General features: G+C 39.0%; 1 protein-coding gene across 12 annotated transcripts in view; it reads left to right on the top strand.

Annotated features, from left to right (window-relative positions):
• The window catches only part of ARPP21 (cAMP regulated phosphoprotein 21), a 206,583-nt gene that overhangs the window by 87,105 nt on the left and 103,157 nt on the right, over nucleotides 1-16,321 (top strand). For 9 of the 12 annotated variants that reach the window (XM_082498958.1, XM_082498957.1, XM_082498956.1 and 6 more), the window contains 5 exons: nucleotides 8,714-8,882; nucleotides 10,619-10,824; nucleotides 11,208-11,249; nucleotides 11,656-11,697; nucleotides 12,620-12,709. In XM_082498958.1, the coding sequence (XP_082355084.1) occupies nucleotides 10,657-10,824; nucleotides 11,208-11,249; nucleotides 11,656-11,697; nucleotides 12,620-12,709 (342 nt within the window). In that variant the 5' untranslated portion in view covers nucleotides 8,714-8,882; nucleotides 10,619-10,656. The remainder of the gene's footprint in view (nucleotides 1-8,713; nucleotides 8,883-10,618; nucleotides 10,825-11,207; nucleotides 11,250-11,655; nucleotides 11,698-12,619; nucleotides 12,710-16,321) is intronic. The other 3 variants (XM_082498966.1, XM_082498965.1, XM_082498959.1) reach the window with 2 other exon arrangements.

Genomic DNA, 16,321 nt, shown 5'->3' with positions numbered 1-16,321 from the left:
CAGAAATGTGTAATGGTTTCATTGGCTTTTATAACGTGTATTTAATCATTAGGCATTTTAACTTCTAATTTAGACTTATAATTGGCATTTTTCTTTTTCTTTTGAAACCATGGCAATATAGAGCATTGAATACAATGTATACCATGCTTAAGGCTTCTTTTTGTAATGTGTGGTATTTACTACTTAACTGCAGCCAGCAATTAAGAGACCAGCCAAAATGTGACCGACAAAATGGGATTAGTGTGTTTTATGTAAACACAAATAAGCATATATTAAAATGTAAAGATATATAAATCAAATACATAAAATGTACAATTTATATATATAAATATTTATATCTATTATGTGTGTTTATAGTTTCTCTACAGTAAGATAATGTCTCTGCCTTAATTTTCTTTTTCTTCAGAAGGGCCTCAAACAATGACAAAATAGGGGGGTGTGGATCTAACAAGAAAAAGTAGTCGTTCTCAGGAGGTTCAAAGTTGAAAAACAAGAGGCGTCTCCAGATTTGATTGAAAACTGCCGAAATCTTATTTATATCTCTTGCAAGATTTTAGACAGAATAGTGGTGTCTAGCAGAATAAGCTTAATTGATGAGACTTTGTCTGCGTAAACTATTCTCACTGGTGTTGCTCTCCTAAGTCTATTAATAGCCAAAAGCAGCCATCAGCTAAGCGTTTGTATTCCAATATATTTTCTGATAAACACAATCAAGAAGAAATGTTAGGAGTGTTCCTATAATGAGAAAGAGAAATTAATAAAATAATATATGGAAATAATAATCTTGTATCGGGAGCTCTCAAAGGCTCTAGTCTTTGTTGCCTTTGATAGAGGGCACTTGAGCTGTAACTATACAAATTGGTTGGAGTATGAGCTTGGAAAACTAACTCTGCATTAAAACAAGCTTGATACCAATTGTCTTTGAATATGGAGAGTATAATTGCACAGTGTCCAAGCAGCAAAGTTAAATGGGGGGAAGAGGGAATATCTCATAATATGTGGTGGGTTTTTTGTTTGTTGCTAAATCTTATATAGATTTATGGGTTGCCTCTTCCCCCACCCCCCCGGGGAAAGAGGATTTTTTTTCTGTAGCTGCAGGCTAGTTTTGTTTCAAAAAAAAAAAAGGTATTGGGAAAAATAGTTACTATGTTTAATTCCAGTAATTGAAAGAGACTTTTGGGGGGAAATAATGTATTTCTTTCAGTTCTTGAGTGGAAGCTTTTTGCTGTTTTGCAGTCCATGTTTGCTAAGGCAATTCTAGTGGTTAAGCGCGGGTCTGTTTCATCAGCATGATGCTGCTTTGCTGTTAGCAATTATTTTCTTTCAGGGTTTGCCAATTAAGCTAGCGCTAGTGAAAATGCACCTAATTTGTCAAGAAATGGCAGGATGAAAAATAGGGGCCATTATATAAATTGGGAAAGAATAAAATCAGGAAAAGCGTATGTGAGACTTGGTGGTATTTGGTCCGTTCCTGCGGCATTTTCGTTCTGGTTATGCCTTCATCCACCGGTGGTGTTGGAAGAAGTGTAAAGCAATTGGTCATAAGTTACGGGTCATCTGTGCGCTGAGTATTGTGTATTTAAAAAAAATAATAATTTTGCTTTGGGAGAAGCTGCCCAGAAAGTTTTGTGCAAAGACCATGTTAGTAGTGTACAAAATTGTTTTCTTTGTTTTGTTTAGGTTTGGGTTGATTTTTCTTTTCCCCCTTGGACTCAACTGGTTTGTGTTTGGCACAGTTGGTTATTGATGAGTGAGGCACGATGGCTCAGCTGGGCGCTTGTTTATTACCTGCAGTCTGCATAGACCGAATTCTTCAAAGGCATGTACGCTCAAAATGTAGACTTGTGCTCAGGTTTTCTAGTAAAGTCCTTAAGCTGTAGGAGGAACTGCGTAATGAAGTAGGTTAATTTGAGCTTCTAGTTCCTGCATGTAAAGCAAAATGCACTTAATCTGTGGTTACCTGAGAGGATAGAAGTGTCAAAGAAAAGGCAACAAAGGAAGAAAGAGTAGGGATAGCTTAACTTAGAGAAACAAAAAATGTTTCAAGAACTCCTGCATTACGCTATATATATTTTTTTTTTCAAATGAAAATGAATGTAATCTATGTTTTATTTCACGTTTCATTATGTATAACAGCATATCATGGCGTACCTCAAACGGCTTGAATTTTCTCACCTAGACTGTGCTGGATACTTGTAGTCCCACCACTTCAGTTGGTGACATCTCCCAGGCTCTGCAGTAGCTCTGATTGCCCTCAGCACTGCTGAGACCCCTCTGTGAGGAACCCACGCTCATTTATGCTGTGGTATTCATCAGCGTTTCATACTGAAATGGTAGTATTCCTTCTGGGATATCCTTATGATAGTCACTGTCTTTAACCTGGTTTTAGTGTTTGTGAAAACAGAGCTCCTTTAGTGCGTTCACCACTGTGCATCAACGGGTGGAAGAACATCTTGTCTGCACAGAGTGCAGTCCTGGTGGAGGAAGACCATGAGAGAGATGTAGGAAAATGTTGAGGCAGACTACCAATTGATAAAAATTAGACTAAATGTAGATAGTAATGGAAATAGCGTATGTCTGTTTCACTGGCGATTAAAAGGAATTGGCATCTTTAAACCTAACAGCAAATAATGAGCTGGCGTACAGTTATTTCCCGCAGGAAGAGAGAACTCTTGAGAATTCGGGAAAGCTGTTTAAAATAAAGAAAAACTATTGGCATAAGAAGAAAAATGTACAAAGTATTTGATGTATACAGTGGGGTAATGGAGAAGGTGTCCTGGTAAGGCAGTGAGGTTCTCCAATATCCTTGCACTAAGATTACTAGAGCATCCTCCCCAGATCCCCTCTAATCTTAAAATAAAGCTATCGGTGTCCTCTTTAGAGGACTTTGTGATACAATTATCTTTGATAGCTGAGAAATAGACCTGATTATCTGGGAAGATGAGTTTTGGTCCCCCTTTCCCTTTCAATTGTGTATTTTCCTATGTTGGCTATTGTTTAATTCATTAAAGCATTTGAGGAAAATGACTGTTGTGTATTGCGAGGAGGCTTGTGTGTGTTGAAAGGATGTCTGGGAACCACCGGGTCTCTGTGTCACAGGAAATATACTGTTTTCCACCACCTAAGTCAGGCCAGTGAGTTTAATGACTTTAGGGAAATTTGTCAGGTTTATGTTTGGGAACGAGATACAAATTGGCATATGTGTTTGAAGTGCGCAAGGCTGTTTTTGAAGGCTGGGCTAAAGCAATCGGCTCATTCCAAGGGTGCCGATTTGTACATCGGATTAGCTTGTTAAAAGTTTGGGTGTTACTCTGTACCTAGTAAACTTGCGTGACTGACGTCTATTAGCCAGATCACTCAAAGCCTCATATCTTTTCATGCTGATCCTGGAAGACTTCAAATGGTCATCGTGACAGATAAAAGAGCATTTTTTTTTGAGCCTTTTCTTAAGTATTAAAACAAAACAGGCTCTCCCTATAGGCCATCTATATTTATTTTCCTGGGTAAAGCTTCTAACTTTGCAGAAGTATAACAAGCTAGAGGGAACATCGTCATTATTACTTGGCTGAAGATGATGACATTGACATGAGGTCTTCTGACAGGGGATTAAAGTGGAAAATATTGGTGGCAATCCATTAGGAACAAGAGGATCCCTTTGAAAAAAAAGAATCAAGCATAAACCACAAAAAATTGCTTGCTTTCTGTTTTTTGGTTTGGTGGGTTGTTTTTTTTTTTTTGTTGTTGTTGTTATTAGACTGTCCTTATCCCTGCTGTAATTTGTAAATACTGGATTTCACGTGCAGGTTGGGAGGAAGGCCAGTGCTATTCAAGGACGTGGGTGCTGCTCCTCGTACCATCTAGTCTCCTCCTTTAAAAGGCAACTGGTTGTTGTGTAGGATCTGAAACCTGATGCAATGTATTTCAATCCGCCCCGTTTTCGTCAAATTTGACCACTGATGATTGTTTGCTGGCCTGCTTAAGGTGGGTCAGTGGCCTCTGCACTGTTGCTTGTACACAGATGCTCGTGTTTCTTTAACTCCTGGGAAAAAAAAAAATAATTGCATCTGCTGACAATGTCTCTTAAAGTGCTAACAGTAAATGAGTCTAAATAACCTTTTACCTGCAAAGGTCTGTGGCATGTAGGAGCAGAAAACGTAGGCAATCAGTATATCTGTTTTTGTGGTGATGATGGAGAGGGGACAAAGTGAAGATGACAGGAGGTGGGAAATAAAACAAGGCTTCAAACACTTCCTTTAAAAGCATTCTTTGCCCTTGTTTTTGAAGGGTTAGTCTTGAGTCTTTTAGCAACCAGTGAACTTGTAGGATTCCACGTATTTCACAGCCTTGATTTGCATGTTATTTTAAAATTTCTTTTTCATACTTAAGCATTTTGGTGCGAGAGCTGGCATGGTTTATTGTCCTGCTATGCTAATACGCAACAGCAAACTTGGCTTCTAAGTGCATACGTGTATTTCTGTGGGAAATGTGGGAAAACAGTGAGAAGGAGCAGAGAGTACCACCTGTCTAATGATGTAGGTCCTGATGACTAGGGCCGACAACTGAGTAGTAGTGTGTTCAAACTAAAACTCTGTGATTTATTTTACTTGCCTTTTGGGGACTTGGTGGTGGGGTGTGGGTTTTGGGTGTGGTTTGTTTTTTTTTTTTTTTTTTTTAACAACAGGTTTTATATCCTGAAGTTTTTCTTTGAAGCCACCACAGAGAGTTGAAGCTTTTGTTTTCAGTGTGAAACCTGAGATTTTCCTAGATTTCGTTGATGGTGGGAACTGGAATTTTTAAGTAAATGTCAAATAACAGGAAGTTTATGCTTAAAGCCACAAGAGTTTGGCAACATTGAGGGTGGTGTGTACTGATAATCTTAAGAGAATGCCATAGTCCGTTTCCAGTGGTTTCTAGGAATCTGATGAGTTAGTTAGCAATAATGAGTCAAAGCTATCTTTATACATGTGGATGAGGTATATATCACATAATGGAAATCGTGACTGATATCTCTGCTTCCAGCTCATGGGCTCGTACCTGTGAGCCATTCGTGCAAGTGTAGAATCACAATGGGATGAGAAGGATCCTGACATGTAGGTACCGCCAGCATCAGCCAATTTTTAGTTACAGGAGCTGTTCAGGCTCAAATGACTTTAGCTCTATGCTTAGCAGCTTTATTTGGGGAAAAACACCCTGGGTTTCCCTCTGGCAGGGTTTGATCCTGCCTACTGCTGCTGCCTGCTCTTGGTTAAGAGTGTGCTGTTTGGCCTTAAAGCCTGCTCATCTTCCCTTCTGAGAGAGGAAGTGACGATGATTACTGGGAGCATAAAGATGTCAAAATTCTTGCTTCAGTACGTGATACCTTCGAGACCATCAAAACGATTCCTGATACCTAATAGAAGAAAGGGCTTGCTCTCCTATGGTGGGCTCTTAGGGTTTTGTCAGATGTCTCTCTGTTTAATTTGAGTTGATGGTCAGCTGTCAGATGTTCATTGAGGAGGGCTTTCTGATGTCTTTGCTCATTTTTCTGTTCTGTGCTTTTTTGACAGCTCTTCTTCTGGGTATAGTTTTTAAACTCTTGCATTAAATTAAGCGTATTCCTTCCCACAGACTTTACTTGGAATCTGCATGGTGTGTGTCATATGAACCTGTGACCATACGTGCTGCCTTCCATCCCTTTCTCGTTGAGCTCTGGCAGTTGCTGCTCAAGCTCAGTGGTTGCCTCAGCTTCTAAAGTGAAAATCCTGTTAATAAAGCAAGCAGTTTAAGAAAAAAATCCCAGCCTTTCCATCCTACAGTGTATGCTCATCGGCTGTTTCTTATAAATTCTGTACAAACAGATTATATTTGCATTAAAGTGGTTCTACATGTGGTTTGGTGGGCACCTGTATTTTGTGCTGCATTGCGGTGTGCAATACTCAAGTTGCTTTAAGAAATTAGGCTGAAATTGTGCTGCAAGCTCTTGCAGACCGCTTCTAAGATTCCAACACCCCTATGAAATTTTGCTCGCTTGCAAATAAAGAAGGTGGTTTCTGCCTAGCAACAAGCTTTGCGGTTTCTACCTGAGGATCAAAAATACAAGTGCATTTGTTCAGCCTTTTGCGTCACTTCAGTACTGAAGGTTTTGACAGTCAAATCATTGCTGACATTTCTGTTGATGTGCAAGAAAGAGAATAATCCAGTATGTTTTTCCATAGCAGTGCTGTCATTGCAGGACTGAGAATAGTAAAAAGTGTATTCATCACTGAATAACCAGATATCCTAGAAACGCGCGAGAAAGAGACGTATTTTCAATCAAAATGTCTCCCTCTTAATGGCTATTTTCTGACTGTTTCCTTTTTTTGCTATTTATACCCTCCCTGAAGTCTTTTATAGAGACCCGAGTCCCTTTGAAAACCCACCCAAACAACCAGAAGTGTATTTTACGTATTGTAGTATGTAAATGATTAGTCATCACTTGTGAATTGCTTAATGGAGGAGGAGGAGGAAATTTATATCGAGGAAGGTAAAGAGCTCGACTGTGACTGCTATACGTCTCAGTTCTTCCTGCCTTTTTTTTTTTTCCCCAGAAGATAATTATGAAGGATTTTTTTAAAAGAATCATCCTAAGAAACATTGTCAGTGTGGGTTTGAAAAACGGTAGCTGCACACTGTAAGCTTATTTTCCACTTGCTTATGTTTTCTTGGGGAAATTTATGGGGTTTTTTGTTATTTTAATTTAAGATTCTATGATTATCTTGTACATCACCAATGAAAAATGATGTTGGCATCAGATCTTAAGTGTAACAATATGGGGAATTCAGTTTATGAGGAAATATGTCTTTGGTAAAGCATAAGATTGTGTTGAGCATCTGTGGCACAAGACCAGAAATGCTGTTTATTGGAGTCTTGGCAGATCTCTTCACTTGCTGGATATGATACCCTTTGTTTGGTTGGTTTGTTGTCTGGTTTTTGTTTTGCTCTGTTTGTTTGTCACGTGAATAGTTAATTCACAACACATGGTAATATTGAAGAATCCTGAAATTATTTTTTTGTGTCCTGATTTTGGTACAGCTATCTATTTTTCAGTTGGTTTTGGAGGGTTTTGATTGCAGCAGTCTATCCCCTGGCTGGCCGATTTCCAGGTCAAACTGTAATGCACTGTATTTCCTTGGGTTTTTGCTTTGTAATTGGTTTTGGTTGATGCTTTCCCCCCCCCCATCTCTCTTTTGGAAGTGTGAGGGAAAGGGTTAATGGAAGGGTTAAAAGTTTTTAAGCCAGTGGTTTATTCACTCTTTTCTCTCTGAGTATTGGCTCCATGAAATATATTTGCATGTGCTTGAGCGCTTAGGCATAATTTTCCATATTGTTCCTTTGACACTCCCATCATTATCCTGTGTTTGTCAATGAGAGAAAATTTCTGAAAATGTCTTGCAAGAAATACTAAAAAGCGAGTGGGAAGACGTACTTTGTATTACTTTGTACAAATTAAGTGGTTTGAGGAAAAGAAATATTGCTATGTATATAAATTTGCAGGCTGGCAGTGGTAGTCTATAGAACTGCCTGCTGGTCCCCTCTGTGCGCCTGAGTTCCCGGAGAGAGCAGGACTTGATTTTTGTGAAAGGCTAAATTCCGTTTCTGGCGTGTGAAATTCATCTCTTTTAGCGTGATGAGTTCCAGCGTGCTGCCACATACTCTATAGCAATTGCAACCAGGGGCAGTTTAAAATGTGCCTCAGAAACAAGGAGTCTAATATTAGAGTGAGATGACTTTCAGTTTTGGTGTGTTTGGTGGGTTTTTTTTTCCTCCAAGTGGAATGATACGTTTCCTTCTGTTTGCTGTTTTTGTGTATTTGCTCTAATTGCTTCAACTGTGGTTCACACGCAAGCCTTGAGAAGAGGTGACTGTCGTATCAAGACATTTCGGCACACGGCCATGGCTTTGTAAATCAGTCCGACTCATCCCAAAATACTCCTTTTCTGTCAGATCAGCTATTCAGCTGGCAGACACAATCCTGATGAAGAAGAGTAGGAATTGCATTGCTGAGGCAACTCGTTCTTTGGTTTTATTTTCCAAAGCGTAACCTCTTTTTCCCTCCTCACGGTGCCTCAAAAGACAGTTTTTCTGGTGGCTGTTTTTTGGAGAACAGGATTTCTTCCTTCTCCTCTTCCCGTTCTTGATCATTTCAACTTTTATTCCGTTTATTAAATGAACGCCTCGATTCACTACTCTGGCAAAGCAGGTCACTTTCTAAAAGCACCCACCTAGCTTCTTTTTTCAATAGTGTTTGACTATTGAAATTTTAATTGGAGCAGAAGCCGTAGTTAAAAAGCAGGCAAGTCTTTTTTTTTTTTTTTTTTTTCCTCATACCCTCATTGATTTCTGTTGAAGCAAACCGATGAGCTTATATATAAATATGTATATATGCTTTTTTTTTTTAATGAAAAGTGCTGGAATTCACTAAAAAAGGTTAAGATTGAAATGAGTAATCTTCAGTGCATAATGCAATTGTTAATTTTAGCTCCTTGCGTAGGAGCTGTTATGACTTGAACAGCCGGCTCTAGCCTTCATTAGAGAAGAAGCAGGCAGTTTTGAGACAGGTGGAGCTGGATCAAGCTGTGAAAGTGATTTGCTCGAAGCTGGTCATTAGTGTTAGAAATCTGGTCCTATCTATTGCATCCTTACCTTGTACCATGATCGTTACCCTTGTTGTCATTTACTTTTCGTCTTTTTCCAGGTTGACGATGATCCGTCACGCTCTCTGAAGGACCAGCATGGAGATTGGCACTCTGAACTGTTAATGGGGACATGGGACTCACGTTGTCATTGATCATTTGTGTGGACTTACCCAGCCAAGAGCAACAGAAGACGCTAGAAAGGCAGTGGAAATTATAGCAGTTTTTCAGGTAAACGGCTTCTTTGGTGAAGCTGATAAACTGAGTGTCATGGTTTTTGTGAGCGCTGTGTGAGCATGCAGATGAGCTGCGGGGGTAATACGCCTATGAAGAACTTGTGCATGCGTGTGCATTTCTTGATGTAAACCCGTAACAAATTAAGGGTTATCTAACAGACCAGTTTCAGGTCTTGCCATTCCATCGTGTTTTGAATTTTTTAGCAAAGCACTCCCAAGTTTCAGTTGTAGCTGCAGAATGGCCAATACCATGGGACTTCCTGGGGAGGGTGGTGGGAGGAAGGAGGACAACTTGAAGCTTGAATTGGCTTACTGCGAGCTAATTTGTGAGCTCCATATTCCAGACAGTTCATTTAGGAACCGTGTAGCTTCATTTCTTGTGAAATCCACAATCCTTCTTAAATGGGAAGATTATGTAGGAAAGGTTTTATTATTTGATTTGCTTACAGTATCAAAACAGAAGCAAAAATTGGAAGTAGTAAGTTTTTAAAGCTCAGTAGGTTGTATTTTTTTTTTCACGTAAAACATAACTTAAAAAAATAAGGGTAAGTGATGTCGGGTCTGTTGGACGTTCAATTACAAGCTGTAAAAAGAAACATGGCAAAGTGTGGTTTTGCTTAATCGCCAGTGTTTCATTGTTGAGAAGTGGCAAGGTAGTGCAAAAGACCCTTTCTGAAACAACTCCGTTTCTCAACGGCAGTTGTTTTTCCTGAAGATACTTCTTAAGCCAAATGGATGGGGAAAGAAAAGTTAAATTATTCATGAGACTCATTTGACAATTGATCAGTGGGGGAGGCTTCAAGAGGGAGCTGGGGGGGAGAGAGAGAGAAAGAGAGAGAAAATAATAATAGGCTTTAACTTTGAAAAGCCTTTAAAGCTTCTGTACAACAACCCATTGTGAGCTGAGACTAAAGGCAGTTCAGTTAAGATATCTTCATTAGAAATACCTGCCAAGGGCTTCCTCTAGGATTTTCATAGTGCTGGAGAGTGACGTGGGGTTTGGGAAGAGGCTTAGGATTTTAATAATGGAGCTGTCAGTTTGATGCCTGAAAATGTTGACCATGAAACCTTTGCTGCCAAATATAGATTATATATTTGTATTGACTTATTACCTATTCAAATACATATTTTTTTTTAAATGGTAGTGGGCACCATGGGCTGCTGCTATGTACAAAAACCACGGTTGAGTGCTAGAAACAGTGTTGTTGCTCACATTTGCTTTTTATTTCTGTTTTGTTTGTTTGGCTATTCTTTTTTATTAAAAAAAAAAAAAGGGGGGGGCGGGGGGGAGATCGAGAGGATGGAAGTGCTGAGATGCCAGAAACCTGGAATTCTGAATGGGTCCTTCCTGCCTGGTGTGGCTGAGCTCTATAGCAGAGAGTCCCCCACTGTCCCTGCCTGCACCTCTGCAGTCCTGGTGCTGGGGTGGGAGAGACAGGGCCGGGGAGTCACAGCATCTTACCTTAAATCTGCTGTCCAAGACCGATTAGATCGGAGCTCTGGTTGTTTAACAGCGGAATAGCATCACGTTATCCAATATTGTCCATTCAGTACATCTCTTCAGCTGGGACTTACATAGCTTTCCACTCCTGAGCTGCGTATTTTGGTTTGTTTAGCAAAAGAAATTAAATGCTTGACTTGGGAATTAAAAAAAAAAAATAAAAAAAAAAAATTCACCCCTAGTGTTTTTTTGTATGTGTCTCTTTGTGTTGTGATATCTTGACCTTTCAGGTCACCAAATCTTGTTATTTTAATTTCTGTCTGGAAGAATGTCTGAGCAAGGTAAATTGAACCAGGAGACAGCAGAGGAAGCTGCGAAAGAGCAGGAGACTGCCATCTCCGAAGGGAACCCGGACAACTGTATCCTTAATAAATCTGAAAGCTCAGAAGTAGAGGAGAAGGAGGAGAAGCTCAGCGATGCCAAGACAGAGCTGCAGGTAAGACAGGAATAGTGAATGGGTGCGTTAAATGTCAATGTGTTACCATTGCCTTTCCATTTCTATGATCTCTTCCATTGCCTACGCTTCCCATATTTTTCCTCTCATAATTTTGAGACTGTTTTTTTTCTTTTTTTTTTTAATTTTATTTATTTATTTTTATTTTAACAAATAAATGCTGTTATTTGTTATACCTTTCAAGCTCTTTAGGCTGCTGTCCATGTTATTAATTTTTCTGAGAAGTTAATTCCTAGACGTCTGTGTTAAACTTGGTGAAATATTTGACTGTTTTCCCTCTTTGGGGATTTAGAAAACTACCTTGATCTCATGAATTTACAGGTAATACTAATGAATAATTACTTAATGTGTGGTTTGGTTTGTAGGTGTTACTGCCAACAAAAAGTTGTTATGCAAAGCCTAAGAAGGTAATTTGATAAGAAGACTTTATCGGATGAGGGGGTTTTAAGCCTTTTTGCTCAATCGAATATAAAAATAAAGGGGGACACTACAATTTAAGAGGAATTTGGAGAGGGGGAGCATTTACTTAAGTATGCCTTTTCTTACATTTTTATTATATTCAAAATTACAGAAAACTGTACAGTGTGTTTTTGTTGTTTTTTTATACCTGTTCTTAAAATGAATAAAGTGAGAAGAGCTGATTCTTGGTTTTCCCTGCTTTCCAGACTGGGTTTGGGGAAGTTGTTTTTGCAGTCAGCAGCTGTTTAAAATATTATTTAGGAGCGATTTAGTCTCTTTGTTTATTGTTAATGCTCTTGTCATGTGCGTTCTCCACTGAAGTGACAACTACTTCTCTTTTTTTGCTACACCCAGAAACGAGGTGCAAATCAGAACCAGCAGAAAAAGAGATCCAAGGTAAGGGTCCATCTCTGTTTGGAATTGCTTGCCGTGGTAGGATAAAGAATTTCAATCAAATGTCTATTTGCAATTGAAATGATGGCCTTTCATCGCTTGTGTCGTGGTCGGTTGTGTGTTTTTTTTTGTTTTGTTTTTTTTGTTTGTGGTCGTTTTTTTTCCTCCCCCTTAGCCCATAATCTTGTTGCACAAGGGCAGAAGACTTCTAGATAAAACGTGTCAGGCTCCCCTTTATTCATCCATCATACTTTTATGCTGCTGGGCTCGCAGTGTGCTTGTGTGTGCCACTGGGGAAGGGTAAAGCTCCTTTCTTTTGCTTTAGTAATTAAAATTTTTGTTTGGATTTTTATTTTAACAGACTAATCTTGACATAAAGACGCAGAGACTGACTAGCTCCCTAAGGGGAAGGGGGCAGGAAGGAGCTTCTAGGAACAACAAAAAAAACCCCCAAACCCCGAAAACCTTCTTTTAATTTTTCAAGTGCAGACCCATAAAACTTTCACATTTTACTGTCCATGTTCTGTGGATATAATACCGCTAGGAGAAGAGAGGGGCGGGGGGAAAAAACCCACAAAACGGACGAAAAAACCTCAAACCAAAGACAGAAGGAACCTTTGAGTTTAACTTCATGTTAAATTACGTTCAGTATTGGATTATCTATTCTTTGCTGGTTTGATTTTTGGTGGAAGTGAGTCAACTGTAGCAGAAATGATTAAGAGCAAAAAGAAACCTACCACCTCCCCAGTGTGGCAAATGGCTCGTTGCTTAGAATCATCTTCTATCTGCATGGAAGGCAGCTGTAATTTTGCTGGGAGGGTGGGTAGTAGTTACTTGGGATATTTAGGGACAGCCGATATGAGCAGCTTACGTGACTTGGGGTCAGTAGTAGTGTTCTCTGTTTTGTTTTCTCTCTCTTACTCAGTCAGGAGCTAAGGGGAAACTTGTCCGGAGTCTTGCTGTGTGTGAAGAGTCATCCCCTCGCCCGGGAGCGGAAAATATTCATGATAATCAGGTACACTTGCAATCATTGCTGTTAGCTGCATGGTTGACCTCCATGTTCAGTTGCATGATTGTGTTACTTAATTGGGCATTTAACAATGTCTGTCTTGGGGGAAAAATTACATCCGACAATGAACACGTTTTTATGAAGTTATCTGGTTTAGCGTGAACTTTATTTTGAAATATTAGTTTTATACTATATCACAGGGTGTTGTTTGCTTTTTTTTCCAGACCCCCTGAAAATTTCAGCAAATGGAAAAGAATTCAAAAGAATTCAGATTTTAAAATTAAAAAAAAATAGTAACAATCAAAAAGAATATTAATATATGTTCTTTTCTCTAAGGCTCTCTCTTTTGAGGCTGCACCAGATACAGTTATGAATATGCTCTGGTTTCTGGTTCCTCTGAGACTCCAGTTCATATCAGTGTCCCCCTTCACATAAAATTCACAGGTCTTTCGCTCTCTAAAATACCTTGGTGGAGCCAAAGATGCCTCCTACTGAGTGCCATTTGTTTTCTAAACTCTTGGTGTAGATTTTCCAGTATCAAAAAGCGTGTAGTTGAGTTTATCTGTACTGGTAGTGTTGTATTCCCAGCAGCTGGTAGAGCTCTGTCCCCTGCACCCCTCACCTTGAACAGTAACACTGGTGGCAGTCTTTGTAGGCTAACTTCAGAAAATACCCTAAAAAGCAAAAGTAAACACCTCAACTGTTCTTCTTTGCTCGCCTGGTAAGAGCAAGGCTTAAAAAAACCCAACAAAACCAAAATATGAGCACTGCCTATAATTTCTGAGATGCTTATGTGCGAATGAGACCAGCCATCGAGGGAGCTTGAGCAAGTGACTTCTTGTGATCTTAGCACAAAAACAAAAAATCACATTTAAGTGTACTTTCTCACTGTTTCCTCTATTGACTTGAACCGAAACAAATCCAGCTCTCCTCTTAGCTCATAAGTACGGAGAGTTTTTTCTATTTTTTTAGCTTTTTTTTTTTTTTTTTGCAAGACCAAAACCCAGGTTGTTTAGCAGGGGGACGTCTACATGTTCTACTGCTCTACAATGATGCTTTATGCAGTAGACGGGCAGGTTATTTTATCAGTTGTTCTGTTGTAGGTATACGCTTTCCGCTTAACTTGCGTTACTCAAGATGCGTGGCTTTTGTTCTGCTTTCATTTGTATTTTCTATTGTTTAATGGAGAATGAAAAGGAGAATAATATAAAGAGATTGTATTAAGCATCGCATGGTAGTTTATAATGTACTGCACAGGACCTGTGTTAAACATCCGAGAGACTGGCAGGTTTTGAGGTCAAAATCCCTGTCCAGATTGCACCCCGACGCCAGGCGGAGGAAGGGTTACTGTTCCACACAGCCTCTGGTCTTACCGGACTTGCCCAGCAGAGGCAAAGATTTCTTTGACCACATCGAAACATTTGTGGCAGATAAAAAAAGCCTCCCTGGACCCCAGCGTGCATTTCCTAAAGACGCGATTGGCTTGGTGTAATTAACTAGATAGGAATTGCACTTTTGCTGTCGCGGACCTTTTACTAAGGAACGCGGCTCAGCTTTGCTATGGGAAGCTGGACCTGCAGGCTCCTCCTCGGACTGGCTGAAGGATACAGGAAGTTTTGTGCCAACCAAATTGCTTTGCTTTCACTTTAGAGGAGAAAAAGCTTATTTTCGGTTTGGATTTATTTATTTTTTTAATTATTATTTTATCTTAATGGTTTACAAAGCACAGGCAATTAATTACCAGAGAATGTACGGTACATTGCCAGAACTACTGAGTATGGATTGTACTGCAGACTTGGTGTTTGTATTTATATTTGAATACTTGCCTTCATTTTCCTGTATAGGGAAAAAACTTGTTTACCTGTATTACTTGATCTTGAACGCTTACCTGATGGTTCACTATGTCCTTACTTAAAAGGAATGTTGCCTTTAATGTTATACTATTGACCAAGAAGTGTATTATTGCAATTTGAACATTTATTTTGTTGTTCACTATACTTACCTTGTATCAATGTATTTATTAACATTGTATTTTATTATTGAGAAAAATCAATAAAAATCTAAGAAAATACGCAGTAGCTTGCTTTCACGACTCTACAGCCCTTTTGTGTGTTTCTTACAGTGCAAATATAGAAGTATTACGTTACATGTAAGACAGTATCTACAGTATGTTCATATGTGTGCTTACGTGTAAAGTCTGTCGTTTTTCTTTTCATAAGTGCATTTTAACAACCGCTGTGAAGGTTAGGATTAATGTCCTGGGAACAGCACGGCCAGTTACATTTTTCTCCTGTTCTGAAAAGCCAACAACACAGTCGCTCAGCTCCGGGCAGTGCAGGGAATCGGAGTTATCCTTCGGGGTCTTTTGGCAGGGGTTGATCCAAAGTTTATTGTTTGGCTGAGAAATCGAACTGCCATTTGAAATGAAAGCAAGCAGGCATAATGTTAGTCCTCCGAGTGCAACTGAACAGGTTAGCAAACATTTTTCTATGTATCCTTATCTCAAATGACCAGGAGTTCCCACTCGTTCCCTCTGTGTGCTCAAATTTTTCACCAGTACTCTCAGCCAAAACGAACAGAAGTAGGGATTAAGGACAGTAGTTCAGGTTAAATTTTGGCTCCAGGGCTTTGTTTCTCTCTTACAGTGCTTTTCATCTCAAGTCCTTTGTGCCACATTCGAACTTCACAAAAAGTCGATAATGGTTAAGCTGAGAAATGACCGAATTTCTGTCTTACTGTGGCATGTTTATGCTGATAACTTGTTCTGTTAGGATCTTGTCTTACATGTGTTGTGGTGGCTGATTTGTAGTTCTTTAAAAAATTCAGAAACCTAAAATTCGTAATAATTATCGAAAGCATCTTTTGAATTCGTAATGGTCTGGTTGCTTAAAAAAAACACCCCTTTCTTTAAAGTTTTGTAATGATCTTTTGGTGTGCTAGTATTCTTTGAAAAGTTATGAAGGAAGGGAATTTACTAGCATTCAAGAAACTTTGATTTTTCTCCAGTATTGGTGAATTTGGTTTTCATTAACATTGTGCCAAAAATTAATAGGCATGCAGGACTCTCTTCTATTAAAGAAAACTGCATTACCAGGGAGTTTTGTGACAGCTTAATTCAAATGTGCATTCTTACACTATTTAAGCATGTAGTATTATTTTGGCCATTTTTTTTTTTTTCTTCAAAAGAACATGAACACAGAAGTATGCTTCCTTCAGTTTTATCCAAACAGATGGGCGTTTCTTGAAATATATAAATTATGCCACGGTAACTTCAAAAGAAAACAATTTGGGGTTTGTTAAAACAAACCAGTTTGTTAAAGCAAATCAGAAAATGCAAACCAGCTTGAATTCTCAGTTTCAATTGAAGTTTTTAAAGCTGAAGCATGCTTTCAAAGGGATTCGTAGTCTCTGAAATACTGAATTTTTGAGGATAAAACTGGTGATGCCTTGGAGAAGTTCACTTACCACAACTTGTTTGAAAATCGCAGTGCGCATTTCGCCTCTTTTGCTAAAGGCATATTTGCGTACATCTGTAAATATAGTTACCTGATAAGTTAGTAAGTGTTCTTGTATACAACTGAGTTTATAATTTGCTGGCGCTTTTCTACTGTCAGAGCC

Source organism: Vanellus vanellus (assembly GCF_965231255.1).
Source record: "Vanellus vanellus genome assembly, chromosome: 2".
Classification (NCBI taxonomy): Eukaryota; Metazoa; Chordata; class Aves; order Charadriiformes; family Charadriidae; genus Vanellus; species Vanellus vanellus.
The sequence above is the reverse complement of the archived record's forward strand: the minus strand, read 5'-3'. Positions and strand labels throughout refer to the sequence as shown.